Source organism: Ambystoma mexicanum, chromosome 2q (genome assembly GCF_040938575.1).
Source record: "Ambystoma mexicanum isolate Mex_15411 chromosome 2q, UKY_AmexF1_1, whole genome shotgun sequence".
Lineage (NCBI taxonomy): Eukaryota > Metazoa > Chordata > Amphibia > Caudata > Ambystomatidae > Ambystoma > Ambystoma mexicanum.
Genome location: NC_090924.1, coordinates 1,436,050,119 through 1,436,067,335, shown reverse-complemented (window position 1 = coordinate 1,436,067,335; position 17,217 = coordinate 1,436,050,119). Strand labels below are relative to the sequence as shown.

General features: G+C 46.7%; 1 protein-coding gene across 1 annotated transcript in view; it reads left to right on the top strand.

Annotated features, from left to right (window-relative positions):
- The window catches only part of F8 (coagulation factor VIII), a 906,500-nt gene that overhangs the window by 817,854 nt on the left and 71,429 nt on the right, over positions 1 to 17,217 (top strand). Inside the window, exons 22-23 of the mRNA XM_069648978.1 lie at positions 2,083 to 2,238; positions 10,482 to 10,626. Coding sequence (XP_069505079.1) covers positions 2,083 to 2,238; positions 10,482 to 10,626 — 301 coding nt within the window. The remainder of the gene's footprint in view (positions 1 to 2,082; positions 2,239 to 10,481; positions 10,627 to 17,217) is intronic.

Here is a 17,217-nt window from a genome sequence, read left to right as displayed (position 1 = left end):
TCACATATAAAGCTCTTGTCCATTATCTATGACACATTATGGTTTAAAAGACTTCTAGACATGTCCTAATTATCTTTGCGACACGTTCCAAACCCTCAGAGTTAATATCTCCCAGGTATGTATCTATGCCACCATCTGATCTGGGAGTCAAAAGCGGGTCGTGGTAGCCATTGGTGTCAAGCTAACTAGGCTCTTCTCAGCCACACGCAGGCACTGAACGGCTTCCAGATCCTGGAAATATTGAACCTTGCAGTTGTTAACGGCACCGTAGCAAGATTTAATGCGCAATACTTTGGGCTGTGTGGGGCCTACCAGCAATCTACAGTGGGGGTCATTTTGCAACGGGCAGAGCAGGAAATGAGGATTTAAAAGCAAATCGTAATTTTGTATGCCTCAATTTCTTGAACAATCCCGTTTTGATGAGCAGAAAAGGAGCACCAGCCCAGAAGGGAGTTCAAATTTTTGCTATCCTCCTCTATCCTGTGTGAGCAATTTGTTTTACACCTGCATGAGATTGCAACACAGGCTTAAAACTAATTGATTTCAATAGTTTTTTTAGAATTCAAAGAAATTCATTTCTCCAAACAAGCCACAAACTGGATCACCTCCTTCCTCGAGGGTAGAGTGATGAAAGTGTTTTCCAATATAGCTAACGCAGAGCCTACCACCATCAGGCATGGAGTCCCTCAGGGCTCATGTACGGCTCCTACCCTCTATAATCTTTTTACCAAACCTCTCTTTGATAAACTGGATGCACTTGGGATCCCATACACCAACTACGCTGACGATATCCAAGTACTCCTCCCCCTCACAGGACTCTACCATCAGGACGCAGCCACCCTCCAGAATATATACGCCACCATCCAAGCATGGATGGCCACGAACGGCCTATGTCTTAACGGAGATAAGACTAAAATTCTCATCCTTGGTCAAAAATCCACTCTCACGAACCTCGACCTACTCTACACCAATTTCTGCATAGACAACTGTGTCATCCCAGTTCTACCTTCTGTTAAAACACTAGGAGTCCACATTGATGCCTCACTCTCCATGGACAAGCAAGTCAACTCCATTGTTTCTGCCTCCGCCCTGAGCACTAAACTCATTAATGCCATCAAACCTTTCCTAACCAAAGATAATTGCGTTTCTATTGCCAGAGCGACCATTGGAGCCAAACCAGATTATTGTAATGCGCTATTGGCTGGCACCTCCAACTCCAATCTCAATAAACTCCAAACAACACAGAATAATGCACTAAGAGCAACTCTCAATATACCAAAAAGGGACCACATCGCGCAAGCCAGAAAGGCAGCACACTGGCTACCTGTCAAAGAGCGCATTACATTCAAAATACTTACCACGGCACACAAATGTATCAACCTGTCTGCACCCTCATACCTGTCTGATACGCTAGCCAGATCCCACTCCACCAGACCATCTAGGCAATGCCACACCAACCAACTTAGGGTCCCACGCATCAAACAAGCTAGAGCAGGTGGGATAAGCTTCCCCTACATTGCCCCTAAGCTATGGAACGCATTACCTAGCACGCTCAGAGCAGAAACCTCTCTCACTGCCTTCCGAAAAAAACTGAAAACCACCTTGTTTAACTAACTCCTTTTCATTCGTGTCGTTTACTCTCTACTCCTCCTCTCTTCTCCTCCTCTCCTGTAGCTACTACTTTTCTCTTGCAACTAAGTAATGACTTCACTGTATATACAACAAGTCATTTTCATATCTGTAACAAGCGCCACGATGCCCTCTCGGCTGCCTGTGCGCTAAACAAATGCGAATAAATAAATAAATAATAAAATAAATAAATAGAACCCATCTCAAATGAGTACCTGCCAATGAGCAGGCGGATCCTGTAAAATCCCATCAGTCCTTGTTGCCTGACTTTACTCTTCAGCTTTGCACTTTGCCTGGCAAATGTGTAAAATTGCATGCAGGGGTGCCAACAAGATATAAGTGCTAACACTGGTAGCACCCTTCATGCAATTTGCATTTTTTTAAATGGTCACCAGTGTGGTACTGTAAGACTCAGATAGACATTTCATACCGGAATATGTTCGTTTTCCACAGGTCGACCTCCGGCGCCCTAAGCTCGTCCATGGTATAGTGACCCAGGGAGCCCGCCAGCGCCTCTCCAGTCTCTACATCTCGCAGTTCACCATATTGCATAGCCTGGATGGCCTAAAGTGGAGGAAGTACCGGGGAAACTCCACTAACTCCCAAATGGTGAGTACTCAGGAGCTCTGGCTTGAGCAAAGCATGCATAAACTCAGCACGAGTCACGTGGGAAATGTTAGAAGAAAGTGTATAAGTTGTAGGATGCTGTGTGCCCCACAATGCTAGCCCCTACTAGGAAGCGGTCTGTGTGTGCATGCGGTGAGTCATGGCTTCCTTGGCATGAATCTAAAGTAATCATACATGAATCTTTTGGCCCAATCTTTCCTAGTCCTTGCACTCTAACTTCAAGTTTTGTGATTTTGGAAACATAGGTTTGTAAGGTCCTTTCTCATGGAAAGTAACTGCTGTTTTGGAAAGTGACATTCAGCCACAAGCAACTGACCTTTATCCACAGGAAACCGACCCTCATCCACAGGCAACTGACCTTCATCCACAGGAAACCAACCTTCATCCGCAGGAAACCGACATTCATCCACAGGCAACCGACCTTCATCCACAGGAAACTGATCTTCATACGCAGGTAACTGACCTTCATCCACAGTAAACTGACCTTCATCCGCTGGCAACTGACCTTCATCCACAGGCAACCGACATTCATCCACAGGCAACTAACCTTCATCCACAGGAAACCGACCTTCATCCGCAGGAAACCGACATTCATCCGCAGGCAACCGACCTTCATCCACAGGAAACTGACCTTCATCCACAGTTAACTGACCTTCATCCACAGGAAACCGACCTTCATCCGCAGGCAACTGACCTTCATCCACAGGCAACTGACCTTCATCCACAGGAAACCGACCTTCATCCGCAGGAAACCGACCTTCATCCACAGGCAACTGACCTTCATACACAGTTAACTGACCTTCATCCACAGGAAACCGACCTTCATCCACAGGCAACCGACCTTCATCCACAGGCAACCGACCTTCATCCACAGGCAACCAACCTTCATCCACAGGCAACCGACCTTTATCCACATTCAACTGACCTTCATCCACAGGAAACTGACCTTCATCCAGAAGGCAACTGACCTTTATTCACAGGAAACCAACATTCATCCACAGGCAACTGACCTTCATCCACAGGAAACTGACCTTCATCCAGAAGGCAACTGACCTTCATCCACAGGCAACCGACCTTCATCCACAGGCAACCGACCTTCATCCACAGGAAACCGACCTTCATCCAAAGGCAACTGACCTTCATCCACAGGAAACTGACCTTCATCCAGAAGGCAACTGACCTTTATTCACAGGAAACCGACCTTCATCCACAGGCAACCGACCTTCATCCACAGGCAACTGACCTTCATCCACAGGAAACCAACATTCATCCACAGGCAACTGACCTTCATCCACAGGAAACCGACCTTCATCCACAGGCAACCGACCTTCATCCACAGGCAACCGACCTTCAACCACAGGCAACCAACCTTTATCCACAGGCAACTGACCTTTATCCACATTCAACAGACCTTCATCCACAGGAAACTGACCTTCATCCAGAAGGCAACTGACCTTTATTCACAGGAAACCGACCTTCATCCACAGGCAACTGACCTTCATCCACAGGAAACTGACCTTCATCCAGAAGGCAACTGACCTTCATCCACAGGCAACCGACCTTCATCCACAGGAAACCGACCTTCATCCAAAGGCAACTGACCTTCATCCACAGGAAACTGACCTTCATCCAGAAGGCAACTGACCTTTATTCACAGGAAACCAACCTTCATCCACAGGCAACTGACCTTCATCCACAGGAAACTGACCTTCATCCAGAAGGCAACTGACCTTTATTCACAGGAAACCGACCTTCATCCACAGGCAACTGACCTTCATCCACAGGAAACTGACCTTCGTCCACAGGCAACTGGCCTTCATCCACAGGACACCGACCTTCATCTACAGGAAATTGACCTTCATCCACAGGACACTGACCTGTGTTTATTCACAGGAAACCGAACTTCATCCACAGGCAACTGACCTTCATCCACAGGAAACTGACCTTCGTCCACAGGCAACTGACCTTCATCCACAGGACACCGACCTTCATCTACAGGAAATTGACCTTCATCCATAGACAACTGACCTTCATTCACAGGAAAGGAAACTGACCTTCATCTGGAGGAAACTGACCTTCATCCACAGGAAACTGAACTTCATCCATAGGAAACTGATCTTCATCCAAAGGAAACCGAACTTCATCCACAGGCAACTGACCTTCATCCACAGGAAACTGACCTTCATCCACAGGAAACTGATCTTAAACTGATCTTCATCCACGGGGAAACTGATCTTCATCCACAGACAACCGACCTTCATCATCCACAGGTAACTGACCTTTATCCAGAGGAAACTGTACTTCATCCATAGGGAACTGATCTTCATCCAGAGGAAACTGATCTTCATCCACAGGAAACCGACCATCATCCACAGGAAACCAACCTTCACCCACAGGCAACCGACCTTCATCCACAGGAAAGTGATCTTCTTTCACAAACAACTGACCTTCATCCACAGACAGCCAACCTTCATCATCCACAGGAAACTGACCTTCATCCATGGGCAACTGACCTTCATACACAGGCAACTGACCTTCATACACAGTTAACTGACCTTCATCCACAGGAAACCGACCTTCATCCACAGGCAACCGACCTTCACCCACAGGCAACCGACCTTCATCCACAGGAAACTGACCTTCATACACAGTTAAATGACCTTCATCCACAGGAAACCGACCTTCATCCGCAGGCAACTGACCTTCATCCACAGGCAACTGACCTTCATCCACAGGAAACCGACCTTCATCCGCAGGAAACCGACATTCATCCACAGGCAACTGACCTTCATACACAGTTAACTGACCTTCATCCACAGGAAACCGACCTTCATCCACAGGCAACCGACCTTCATCCACAGGCAACCAACCTTCATCCACATTCAACTGACCTTTATCCACATTCAACTGACCTTCATCCACAGGAAACTGACCTTCATCCAGAAGGCAACTGACCTTTATTCACAGGAAACCAACATTCATCCACAGGCAACTGACCTTCATCCACAGGAAACTGACCTTCATCCAGAAGGCAACTGACCTTCATCCACAGGCAACCGACCTTCATCCACAGGAAACCGACCTTCATCCAAAGGCAACTGACCTTCATCCACAGGAAACTGACCTTCATCCAGAAGGCAACTGACCTTTATTCACAGGAAACCGACCTTCAGCCACAGGCAACTGACCTTCATCCACAGGAAACCAACATTCATCCACAGGCAACTGACCTTCATCTACAGGAAACCGACCTTCATCCACAGGCAACCGACCTTCATCCACAGGCAACCAACCTTCATCCACAGGCAACTGACCTTTATCCACATTCAACTGACCTTCATCCACAGGAAACTGACCTTCATCCAAAAGGCAACTGACCTTTATTCAAAGGAAACCGACCTTCATCCACAGGCAACTGACCTTCATCCACAGGAAACTGACCTTCATCCAGAAGGCAACTGACCTTCATCCACAGGTAACTGACCTTCATCCACAGGCAACCGACCTTCATCCACAGGCATCCGACCTTCATCCACAGGAAACCGACCTTCATCCAAAGGCAACTGACCTTCATCCACTGGAAACTGACCTTCATCCAGAAGGCAACTGACGTTTATTCACAGGAAACCGACCTTCATCCACAGGCAACTGACCTTCATCCACAGGAAACTGACCTTCATCCAGAAGGCAACTGACCTTTATTCACAGGAAACTGACCTTCATCCACAGGCAACTGACCTTCATCCACAGGCAACTGACCTTCATCCACAGGACACCGACCTTCATCTACAGGAAATTGACCTTCATCCACAGGACACTGACCTTCATCCACAGGCAACTGACGTTTATTCACAGGAAACCGACCTTCATCCACAGGCAACTGACCTTCATCCACAGGAAACTGACCTTCGTCCACAGGCAACTGACCTTCATCCACAGGACACTGACCTTCATCTACAGGAAATTGACCTTCATCCATAGGCAACTGACCTTCATCCACAGGAAAGGAAATGACCTTCATCTGCAGGAAACTGACCTTCATCCACAGGAAACTGAACTTCATCCACAGGCAACTGACCTTCATCCACAGGAAACTGACCTTCATCCACAGGAAACTGATCTTAAACTGATCTTCATCCACAGGAAACTGATCTTCATCCACAGACAACCGATCTTCATCATCCACAGGTAACTGACCTTTATCCACAGGAAACTGACCTTTATCCATAGGAAACTGTACTTCATCCATAGGAAACTGACCTTCATCCATAGGCAACTGACCTTCATCCATAGGAAACCCAACTTCATCCACAGACAACTGACCTTCATCCACAGGAACCCGACTGTCATCCACAGGCAACTTACCTTCATCCACAGGAAACCGACCTTCATCAACAGGAAACCGACCTTCGTCCACAGGCAACTGACCTTCATCCACAGGAAACCAACCTTTATCCACAGGACACTGACCTACATCCACATCCACAGGACACTGACCTTCATCCACAGGAAACTGACCTTTGTCAATAGTACACTGACCTTCATCCACAGGACACTGACCTTCATCCACAGGCAACTGACCTTCATCCATAGTACACTGACCTTCATCCACAGGCAACTGACCTTCATCCATAGTACACTGACCTTCATCCACAGGACACTGACCTTCATCCACAGGCAACTGACCTTCATCCACAGGACACTGACCTTCATCCAAAGGACACTGACCTTCATCCACAGGAAACAGACCTTTATCCATAGGAAACTGATCTCCATCCACAGGAAACTGATCTTTAACTGATCTTCATCCACAGACAACCAACCTTCATCATCAACAGGTAACTGACCTTTATCCACAGGAAACTGATCTTCATCCACAGGAAAGTGATCTTCTTTCACAGACAACTGACCTTCATCCACAGGAAACTGACCTTCATCCACAGGAAACTGACCTTCATCCACAGGAAACTGGAAACTGATCTTCATCCACAGGAAACTGATCTTCATCCACAGGAAACTGACCGTCATCCACAGGCAACTGACGTTTATTCACAGGAAACCGACCTTCATCCACAGGCAACTGACCTTCATCCACAGGAAACTGACCTTCGTCCACAGGCAACTGACCTTCATCCACAGGACACTGACCTTCATCTACAGGAAATTGACCTTCATCCATAGGCAACTGACCTTCATCCACAGGAAAGGAAATGACCTTCATCTGCAGGAAACTGACCTTCATCCACAGGAAACTGAACTTCATCCATAGGAAACTGATCTTCATCCAAAGGAAACCGAACTTCATCCACAGGCAACTGACCTTCATCCACAGGAAACTGACCTTCATCCACAGGAAACTGATCTTAAACTGATCTTCATCCACAGGAAACTGATCTTCATCCACAGACAACCGATCTTCATCATCCACAGGTAACTGACCTTTATCCACAGGAAACTGACCTTCATCCACAGAAAACTGGAAACTGACCTTCATCCACAAGAAACTGACCTTCATCCGTAGGAAACCCAACTTCATCCACAGACAACTGACCTTCATCCACAGGAACCCGACTGTCATCCACAGGCAACTTACCTTCATCCACAGGAAACCGACCTTCATCCACAGGAAACTGGAAACAGACCTTCATCCACAGGAAACAGACCTTCTTCCACAGGAAACAGACCACTTTTGCATGTAGTCAAACACGCTGGATTACAGATCTTAAGAAGTGTTCCTGACCTTTCATAAGGGAAAAGGCCCTCTGCCTCTTCCCCATCCATGCACCTTCCTAGGATCAATGTTGGGTTCTTCTGTTGTAGATGACCCACTTTTCATTCCAATTTCTACTCCAAAGTGATTAAATAATTCACTGTAATGGTAATTGAGTTTTTAAGCAGCTGATCTTGAAGTCCACCTCTTGGCTCCCACTTGGTCATCAAGATCCCAAAAGCATTTTGCAGAAGTTGTCACTGCCACTAGGAATATTGGTCGATATTTGGTGTGCTGATTTTCTTAATCCATGGCTCTACTTATCAGACTCTTCTCCTAATTTTTCTCGGAAAAAAACTCTTTCACTGATCCATTTGACACTCTGCTAAAATCATGATAGTTAAATTATTCAGTAAATAACGCAGACATATTTGATATGCAAATAAAATAGTTATTGCTACTGCTCTGGCTATTGGTATCTGTGGATCACAGCAGTAATCCGCAGTATCAGTCTTCCATTCTCTAACTACGGATCCCGATATACATTATTTGAAATATATTTGCTCTCTGCAGCTGCACTTTTTGCAAGTAAGTACATTTTATAAACCATACCAATTTCCTAGACATATGTTCTAACTTTGCTAAAGTGTGAGAGCACCTCTACTGAGAAGAACGTGGTTCAAATAAGCTTTTTCTATTGGATGTGTACTTCTCAGGAGGGTCTACAACCCCAGTGTGGGTCACCCTGCCCTTCACAAAGGAGGAAGACCCATGTGCACATCAGACAAGTCCAACCCCCAAGGCAGTCCGCACCAGAATGGCAGGCAGTTCCCCTCTGAAGAAGAGTGCCACCAGGAACCCCAGACACGTGCTGTAGCTTGAGTGGAGCGCGTCAGTGAGGTGAAGATGAATCTCTGAAAGGCACATTGAGCAAAGGATTTAGGTCTGCGTTACCCTTGGTGACTTAGAGTAAAATGTACAAAAGTGTGGGAGCACTTCTACTGATACGGAACATGGTTCAGATGCCTTTTCTGCAAGAGGGTCTACAGCCACAGACGAGCAATACCCTATTCTATTCTTTTCTAATGGGGTTTTATATAGCGCCAATACGCCCCTAGGCTTCAGGGCGCTCATATCTGCATATCAGCCTGGTCCCACCCACAAGGGGAGTTTTAGACTGAAACACTAGACAATTCTCCTCAGCACAAGAGTGCCGTCAGCAACCCCCAGACACATTTTGGATATTTCTACTCTGGGAACCCCCCCGAGTGGGAGAAACCTCATGGAAGCGGGTATTTGAGCCATGTTCATTCTCGGTAGAAGGGCGGCCACCCTTTTCTACATTTTGTAAATTATGATCAAACTTTGCCTGAGAGGTCTGATTAGAAATGTGTAGGTTGAAGTGTGCCTGCTTGGAGTTAATTCATGTATTATTAACGTTCAATTCTTCATCACACTGATGCGTGGTGTCCACGTTTTGAGATGCGGGCCAGAGCTTCTTCTCTTACCTCTTGCTCTGTGCTTGACCTGCGCATGCTCCTTATTTAGCAAAGTTTGCTGAGGGGGTCTGCATTCTAAGCCCCGCCTCCCTCTGCACCTCTCGACATCACATTATGAGAGTCTACAAGTTGACCATGGGCGTTCTTCAAGAAGTCAAGCTAGCATTAGACCTATTAGTGAATAGCACTCCTTCCTAGAGTTAAATGATCTGTTGTGGTATTTTGCAGTCACCTGTCAGCACCTGCAGCGTGAGCTTGTGGTAGGGCTGAGAACATGTCAATCACTGGTCCAGGTTTTCGAAGGGCCTGCATTTCTGTTCCCAGATTAGAGAGGATCACAAATTAGAACGAAAGGAGTTTAATAAGGTCCATACTGCACCCCCTTGGAACAGCCCCCACACGGAGCCCACGTTTTCCTAGAGAACTTCAACAACCCGTACTTCCTCCATTGTTTCTCTTGGGTTATGTTTCTAGACATTGACCTTTCTTTCAGTCTCTACAACCTGAGTTGTCAATTTCTACACAGACAGCATGTGGGGGTCTGCACATTTACCAGACTCTTCCCTCCTCTTGTGAAACGGGCCCTCACGTCTAATCGCCCCCTCCTCTCCTGGTAAGTAAGTATGCCTTTTATGGGGGGGTGGGGATCCTTGTGTTAAAGATCTTGATCCGAAGCCAGTGGGAGTAGTATTTGGAGAGAGAAGTACACTGAGTTGTCCTCTCCTCAAGCAAACCTTTTGCTGTCATAGGGTCTTGGTCAGAATTCAATAATGTGAAGTAGTACAGGGGTACATGCACTCAATACTTAAATCAATGATAACATGTCATATGCGGGAAACCTTCTCCCACTTCATGCCTTCTCGAATGAAATTGACGCATGTCTATACTATAGCTTAAAGCATTCAACTTTGAAGGGGGCCAAGTTGACAACCACTTCCCACGTCATGTGAATATCAAGTACTCCTACAATGTCCTGTATACCTCTGTAAAGGTGTTTTTCCTTGCTTTCTCTCCAGGTATTCTTTGGGAATGTGGATGGAAGTGGAGTTGTGGAGAACACTTTCAACCCCCCAATTGTGAGCAGGTACATTCGACTGCACCCCACTCACTACAGCGGTCGCACCACCCTGCGTATGGAGCTTCTTGGTTGTGATCTGAACAGTAAGTGTGCAGAGACCTACACATCACAGGCATGTGTTGTTATGTATCTCCATTTGGCATGCACGTGTGAGTGGATTAGAGCACAGAATGACCACAGACCTGCTCACAGATAATGGGGTACAATGCAAGTCTTAGGAAATGAAAGTATACCTCCAGAAAAGCAACAGCACTTTGCACATGCCATATACCACCTGGAAGCAAGTGAGACAGTAGAACAGCTTAAGTTATATAGCATAACTATTTATTTATATATACACAAGGATAATTAGGCAATCTTTAAAAAGCAACAACTAATAGTAACATTAATCCCAAAGTTAGGATTTAATTTCAACAAGTACAATAAAGCAGGTGAGTAAATGTTCATATGTTATACATATTCCAGCACATTGAGTGACGTCATTTGAGGTCAGTAATAACACTTTTTTTATCACCTTTGCAATATTGACTTATAAGGAGGGAAACGTTATAGTCAGATCAGAACATACTTTGTACTTTGAAAAACAGTTAGTTTCTCCCAAAGGGATGTAGGCAGTCTTTATTCCGAGCAATAGTAGTGTTCAACAATTAAAACATGTAAGGGAACAAGCACTGCCTAAGCCAATAGGTTCAGAAGGGGGCCTTTAGGGAGCCAGGACAGCCACATTCAATGGGCTTGTTCAAAGTTCTGATGCTCTCTTTTTAGAAAATGTTTTTAGACAAGTCAGCAATTCAAACAGAAAATCACAGGAGCTCATGAGGAGTCACCTTGAAGAGGCAGAAGCTGGAAGGCCAGTCCAGGATGAGTTGAGGTCAACTCAAACGAGTTTAAAATAGTACTCCTCAAGCTAGGAAGCACCACAATTCGCAAAAGGTAGATGTACCCTGAGCCCCACAGTGCCTGTGAATGGAAGAATTTGTTGCAGCGGATACCTTCCTATTGCAGTGTCGCAGACCTTTGTTCCTGGTCCTTGGTCGTGGTGATGAAAGGGAGGATGTTTCGACGGGTGTGACGATCCATGCCCCTGACCCCCTCTGGTATAACAGCCCCCTGGCAGCAGTGGGGCTAAAGCCCTTCACACTGGCCCCAAGGGCCTTAAAACTCCATCAGAAACATACATGGCCTTTGGCGCCAGGCTCATTATCAGGAATAAAGCAATACCAGTTTTGGAACTTCATCCAACATGGAGGCCTCTTACACAGCTCAGTTCTTTAGAACCAAGCCATGCGGTCTAGTGTTTTGGGTGTGGCTGGGCCTGGAACTACTTGGCCTGGAACTACTTTACCTGGGCTATTTAAACCACACCCAAACAGCAGAACACACTTCGAGTTATTCTGCACTCCTGCAAAGAAGAGAAGAGAACACAGGTTACCAATTAACACCAATAAACAGCGCAGCGCTCCACGCATCAATAACTCACTCTGGTCTTCGTCATCGGTGCAGCAATTCCGAGATCACAACCATCCCTGTGAAAACAAAAAGAGACATTGTTAGGGAACAGTGTAGTGGAGCAAGACACCGAGAAGACAGAAAAAACAGAGGGAAAGAAAGAGACAGAATAAAGACGGAAAGACATAACTCACCTGGATGACAGCAAGCTTAGTCAGTCACAGCCGGTCTGGACCCGACATAAGGGCACACAGACCAGTGCAGCAACTAGGTTCAGGGAACGCCCGCACCAACCACGCGCCTCGGCACAGAGACGCAGGACTGAGAGTTCAGCATTCATGATTTTGTATTTTTAAGTTTTTATAGTGTGTGACTGAAACAAAGCTAAAGTGAATGGAACCGTAAGGCCCTGCTCTGCCACCGACAGCGTTGTGCCTTCTCGGTCTACAGCATACGTGACCACCTCTGAGCGGTTCTGCTTGCTAATGTACTTCCACTGGCATTGCGGTACACCAGCGTTTAGCCACGGACGTGCAGTCATAATATGTCCTCCCATCGTGGGTAGTGGATGTACCAGATGTGGTCTGGAGCCCATACTGGCATCTGGCAAGCACCACATCTCCTTGGATATATCCAATGGGAGGGAAGGGTTGTCAGCATTGATATAGCTCTCAAGCCAGATCGAAGGCAGGGCGTAGGATTCACCCGTGGTGTAAGACCACCTACAAGCAACGGTTCTGGTGGGCTCTTTTGGATCATTTCACTCGTCTTTGATAGTAAATATGGATGTTGTTGAGATTGCAAGATTTTCCGATGAAAAGAAACATTGATGCACATTATTCAGTTGTTTTTTTCCTACACACCGACAAGATGGATAGCAAAAGCCACAGCTCTATCAAGACGCAGCATTGAGACATCCGTGGGTGATGAGCTGCAGGCCCGGTTTCATAACTCAACCCTTGCTTCAACACCCCTCTCTTCCAAACTCTGCATATTCTTTGCAAATAACGGAAATAAGACAAGCTTGTGTCACAGTGACAGATAACCACCCAGATGCAGCTTCAAATGGGCCAAATTCTTATCAGGAGTCAGATAAAGACATTGAGGGTGCATGTGCTATTCAGTATGAGTTCCGAGGAGCAGCATTGGTCTACAGAGTTGTCTTGAGATGGGTTGCCTGACATGCAGGAATCTGACATCAGTGGGTGAGAAGGGGGGCACTCTAGTATCAATTCAGCGAAACGCATCAATACATGTCCATGTATTGCCTAACATCCACTCTAGTATCAATTCAGCGAAACGCATCAATATCATCTCCATGTATTGCCTAACATCCTCTCTAGTATCGATTCAGCGAAACGCATCAATATCATCGCCATGTATTGCCTAACATCCTCTCTAGTATCGATTCAGCGAAACGCATCAATATCATCTCCATGTATTGCCTAACATCCTCTCTAGTATAAATTCAGTGAAACGCATCAATATCATCGCCATGTATTGCCTAACATCCTCTCTAGTATCGATTCAACGAAACGCATCAATATCATCTCCGTGTATTGCCTAACATCCACTCTAGTATCGATTCAGCGAAGCGCTTCAATATCATCTCCATGTATTGCCTAACATCCACTCTAGTATCAATTCAGCGAAACGCATTAATATCATCTAACAACGATTGAATTCACTGCACAATTCGCGCTCAGATTCACTTTGCGCTAAGTAGGCCCTTTGAAGAACGGCTGGCTGACTTTGCTCTCCAGACAAAAGGGTCTGTCCTGAATAGAGGACAGTTGGAGAACTTGGGGGGAGAAAGATACCATCCTCCTTGGATTTTTGGTCTTTTCATCGAGTAAATTATTCAAATCTCTAAGAGAATATTAATTGTTCTGCAATGTTAGATTCCTGGCGATCAGCCTTGATAAGCAGTGCCCCCTCAAGTGCCAAGTCAGTGCCGTGATGATCTAAAATGGCTGCTTCCATCTAAGGATACTGCACAGAATGTTCCTGCCTGTCCTGGCAGAAAAATGTGATGTGTGCAAGACATCTGCTCAGATCAGGTGTGTCCATTGTTGGGTCATTCGGGATTTGAGTGTCATCTCCGTAGTTGAAGCACGTGCACCCTGTGTGGCTGATGAGATTCTGATGGGGAGACAGCATATATGGAGGTGAGAGGTTGGATCCCTGGGGTGCTCTGCATGTCAGGGTGCAAGGATGTGACCTGAAAGGTGCTGTGCGTGTTAACCTTCTCTCGTTTGGTAATGATGTGAGACTGTGTAGGACAGTTTGCTTCACTCCAGTGTCCCTATTTCCTTTTAGTAGGATCTTGTGACTGATGGTGTCAAAGGTGGCTGATAAGTGAAGATGTATGAGTCCATTGGGTGGGCCATTGTCCGTGTTGGCCTGTAGTATATCGCATATTGAGTATAGTGTCGATTCCGTTCCTCTCATTGGCCTGAATGCGTGTCTGGCACGTGGAGGAGGCTGTATTCCGATAGCTGCTGGTAGATGTATTTCTGAAGTATTTTGGCGATGGAAGGTGTTTTGGAGATTGGGTGGTAGTTTGCTCAGTCGTTTGGGTCAGCCATGGGGTTATTGTGGAAACATTTGCCGAAGGCTGCTTTGACGGTGAGAGGAACGGCCTCTTGCTCTACGCAGATGTTGAGCAGGTACAGGAAGCCAGGTGATAGTCCGGTGTGCTAGGTTATGGTTTTGTAGAAGTTGGGGGGCATGAGGCTTCTGGAGAGCCTGCTTGGCTGCTGGTGATGACCGCGGAGATGAACTCATGCGTAACGAACGGCTGTTAATGTCGGGTGGGAGGTTATGTGCGGAGGGTTTCTTTATTTGGGTAAAGTGTGGTTGCTCCCTCCTACCCAGGTGCTCTTGGATTTTTTTAAATGTGTTGCTAAAGTGACTCATGATAGAGTTCTTGCATTGATATCGTAGTCGTGTTGCAGGCTGCCCGGGTTCTTGAATTCTTGGAGGATTTTTAAGACATTGTTCTGAAATGTTGCGCTGATGGTTTCCGTTCTGTGGTTGTGTGGCTGGCGATGCACGGCCAGTTTCTCTGTGGGGGGGCTGTTTCTTTCCCAGATTTTCTCATGCTTTTGCTTTCCTTTTTTGATGTGCTTCAGCTTAGCAGTAAACCATTTGGAGACTTGTTTATTCTGTGGCCTAGCATTTCTAGTAGGTCCGCTCCTTTTGGGATGGGGTGAAGACTCATTTGTCCATGATAGGTCCTCACATGTAATGGCACAGAAAAGCTAAACAGAATGGCAGTGTTACCCAGAAGACTCACATGTGGTTGAGATGTGTTGGTGCAACCATTGTCACCCCTTTTTCCATTCCATTACAGAAGGGTATCAGTTATGTGCAAATCACTCTTGACCCTGCCCTAAAAGGAGCCGACTGGAGTAAACTGCTAGAGGCCGTCCCTTCTGCATATGCAGTGTTCCTTTATTGGAACCCTCAGATATTTTCTGTGTGCAACGTTCCTTCCATAGACATCAATGGAACCATCAAATATTTTCTTTTTGTACAGTTCCTTTCATTGACATCATTGGAACCCCCAGATATTTGCTATGGCCTGAACCCTGTACCAACATTTGGAGGTAATTGAAGTCTTTTTGCTTTAATCCCCTTACTTGACTCACTCATTTTGGGGGCACTGATCCGCGCATAAGGTAACCAGTGTGGGGCACTGATCAGCACATAAGGTAACTAGTGTAGGGCACCAATCAGCACATAAGGTATCCAGTGTGGGGGCACTGATCAGCACATAAGGTAACCAGTGTAGGGCACCAATCAGCACATAAGGTATCCAGTGTGGGGGCACTGATCAGCACATAAGGTAACCAGTGTAGGGCACCAATCAGCACATAAGGTATCCAGTGTGGTGGCACTGAGCAGCACATAAGGTAGGTAACCAGTGTGGTGGCACTGAGCAGCACATAAGGTAGGTAACCAGTGTGGGGGCTCTGATCAGCACATAATGTAACCAGTGTGGGGGCTCTGATCAGCACATAAGGTTTCCAGTGTGGGGGCACTGAGCAGCACATAAGGTAGGTAACCAGTGTGGTGGCACTGAGCAGCACATAAGGTAGGTAACCAGTGTGGGGGCTCTGATCAGCACATAATGTAACCAGTGTGGTGGCTCTGATCAGCACATAAGGTATCCAGTGTGGTGGCACTGAGCAGCACATAAGGTAGGTAACCAGTGTGGGGGCTCTGATCAGCACATAATGTAACCGGTGTGGGGGCTCTGATCAGCACATAAGGTATCCAGTGTGGGGGCACTGAGCAGCACATAAGGTAGGTAACCAGTGTGGGGGCTCTGATCAGCACATAATGTAACCGGTGTGGGGGCTCTGATCAGCACATAAGGTATCCAGTGTGGGGGCACTGATCAGCACATAAGGTAGGTAACCAGTGTGGTGGCACTGAGCAGCACATAAGGTAGGTAACCAGTGTGGGGGCTCTGATCAGCACATAATGTAACCAGTGTGGGGGATCTGATCAGCACATAAGGTAACCAGTCTAGAGCACCAATCAGCACATAAGGTATCCAGTGTGGGGGCTCTGATCAGCACATAATGTAACCAGTGTGGGAGCACTGATCAGCAGATAATGTAACCAGTGTGGGGGCTCTGATCAGCACATAGGGTATCCAGTGTGGTGGCACTAAGCAGCACATAAGGTAGGTAACCAGTGTGGTGGCACTGAGCAAAATATAAGGTAGGTAACCAGTGTGGGGGCTCTGAGCACCACATAAGGTAGGTAACCAGAGTGGGGGCTCTGATCAGCACATAATGTAACCAGTGTGGGGGCTCTGATCAGCACATAAGGTATCCAGTGTGGGGGCACTGAGAAGCACATAAGGTAGGTAACCAGTGTGGTGGCACTGAGCAGCACATAAGGTAGGTAACCAGTGTGGGGGCTCTGATAAGCACATAATGTAACCAGTGTGGGGGCTCTGATCAGCACATGAGGTCACCAGTGTAGGGCACCAATCAGCACATAAGGTATCCAGTGTGGTGGCACTAAGAAGCACATAAGGTAGGTAACCAGTGTGGTGGCACTGAGCAGCACATAAGGTAGGTAACCAGTGTGGTGGCACTGAGCAGCACATAAGTTAGGTAACCAGTGTGGTGGCACTGAGCAGCACATAAGGTAGGTAACCAGTGTGGGGGCTCTGATCAGCACATAATGTAACCAGTGTGGGGGCT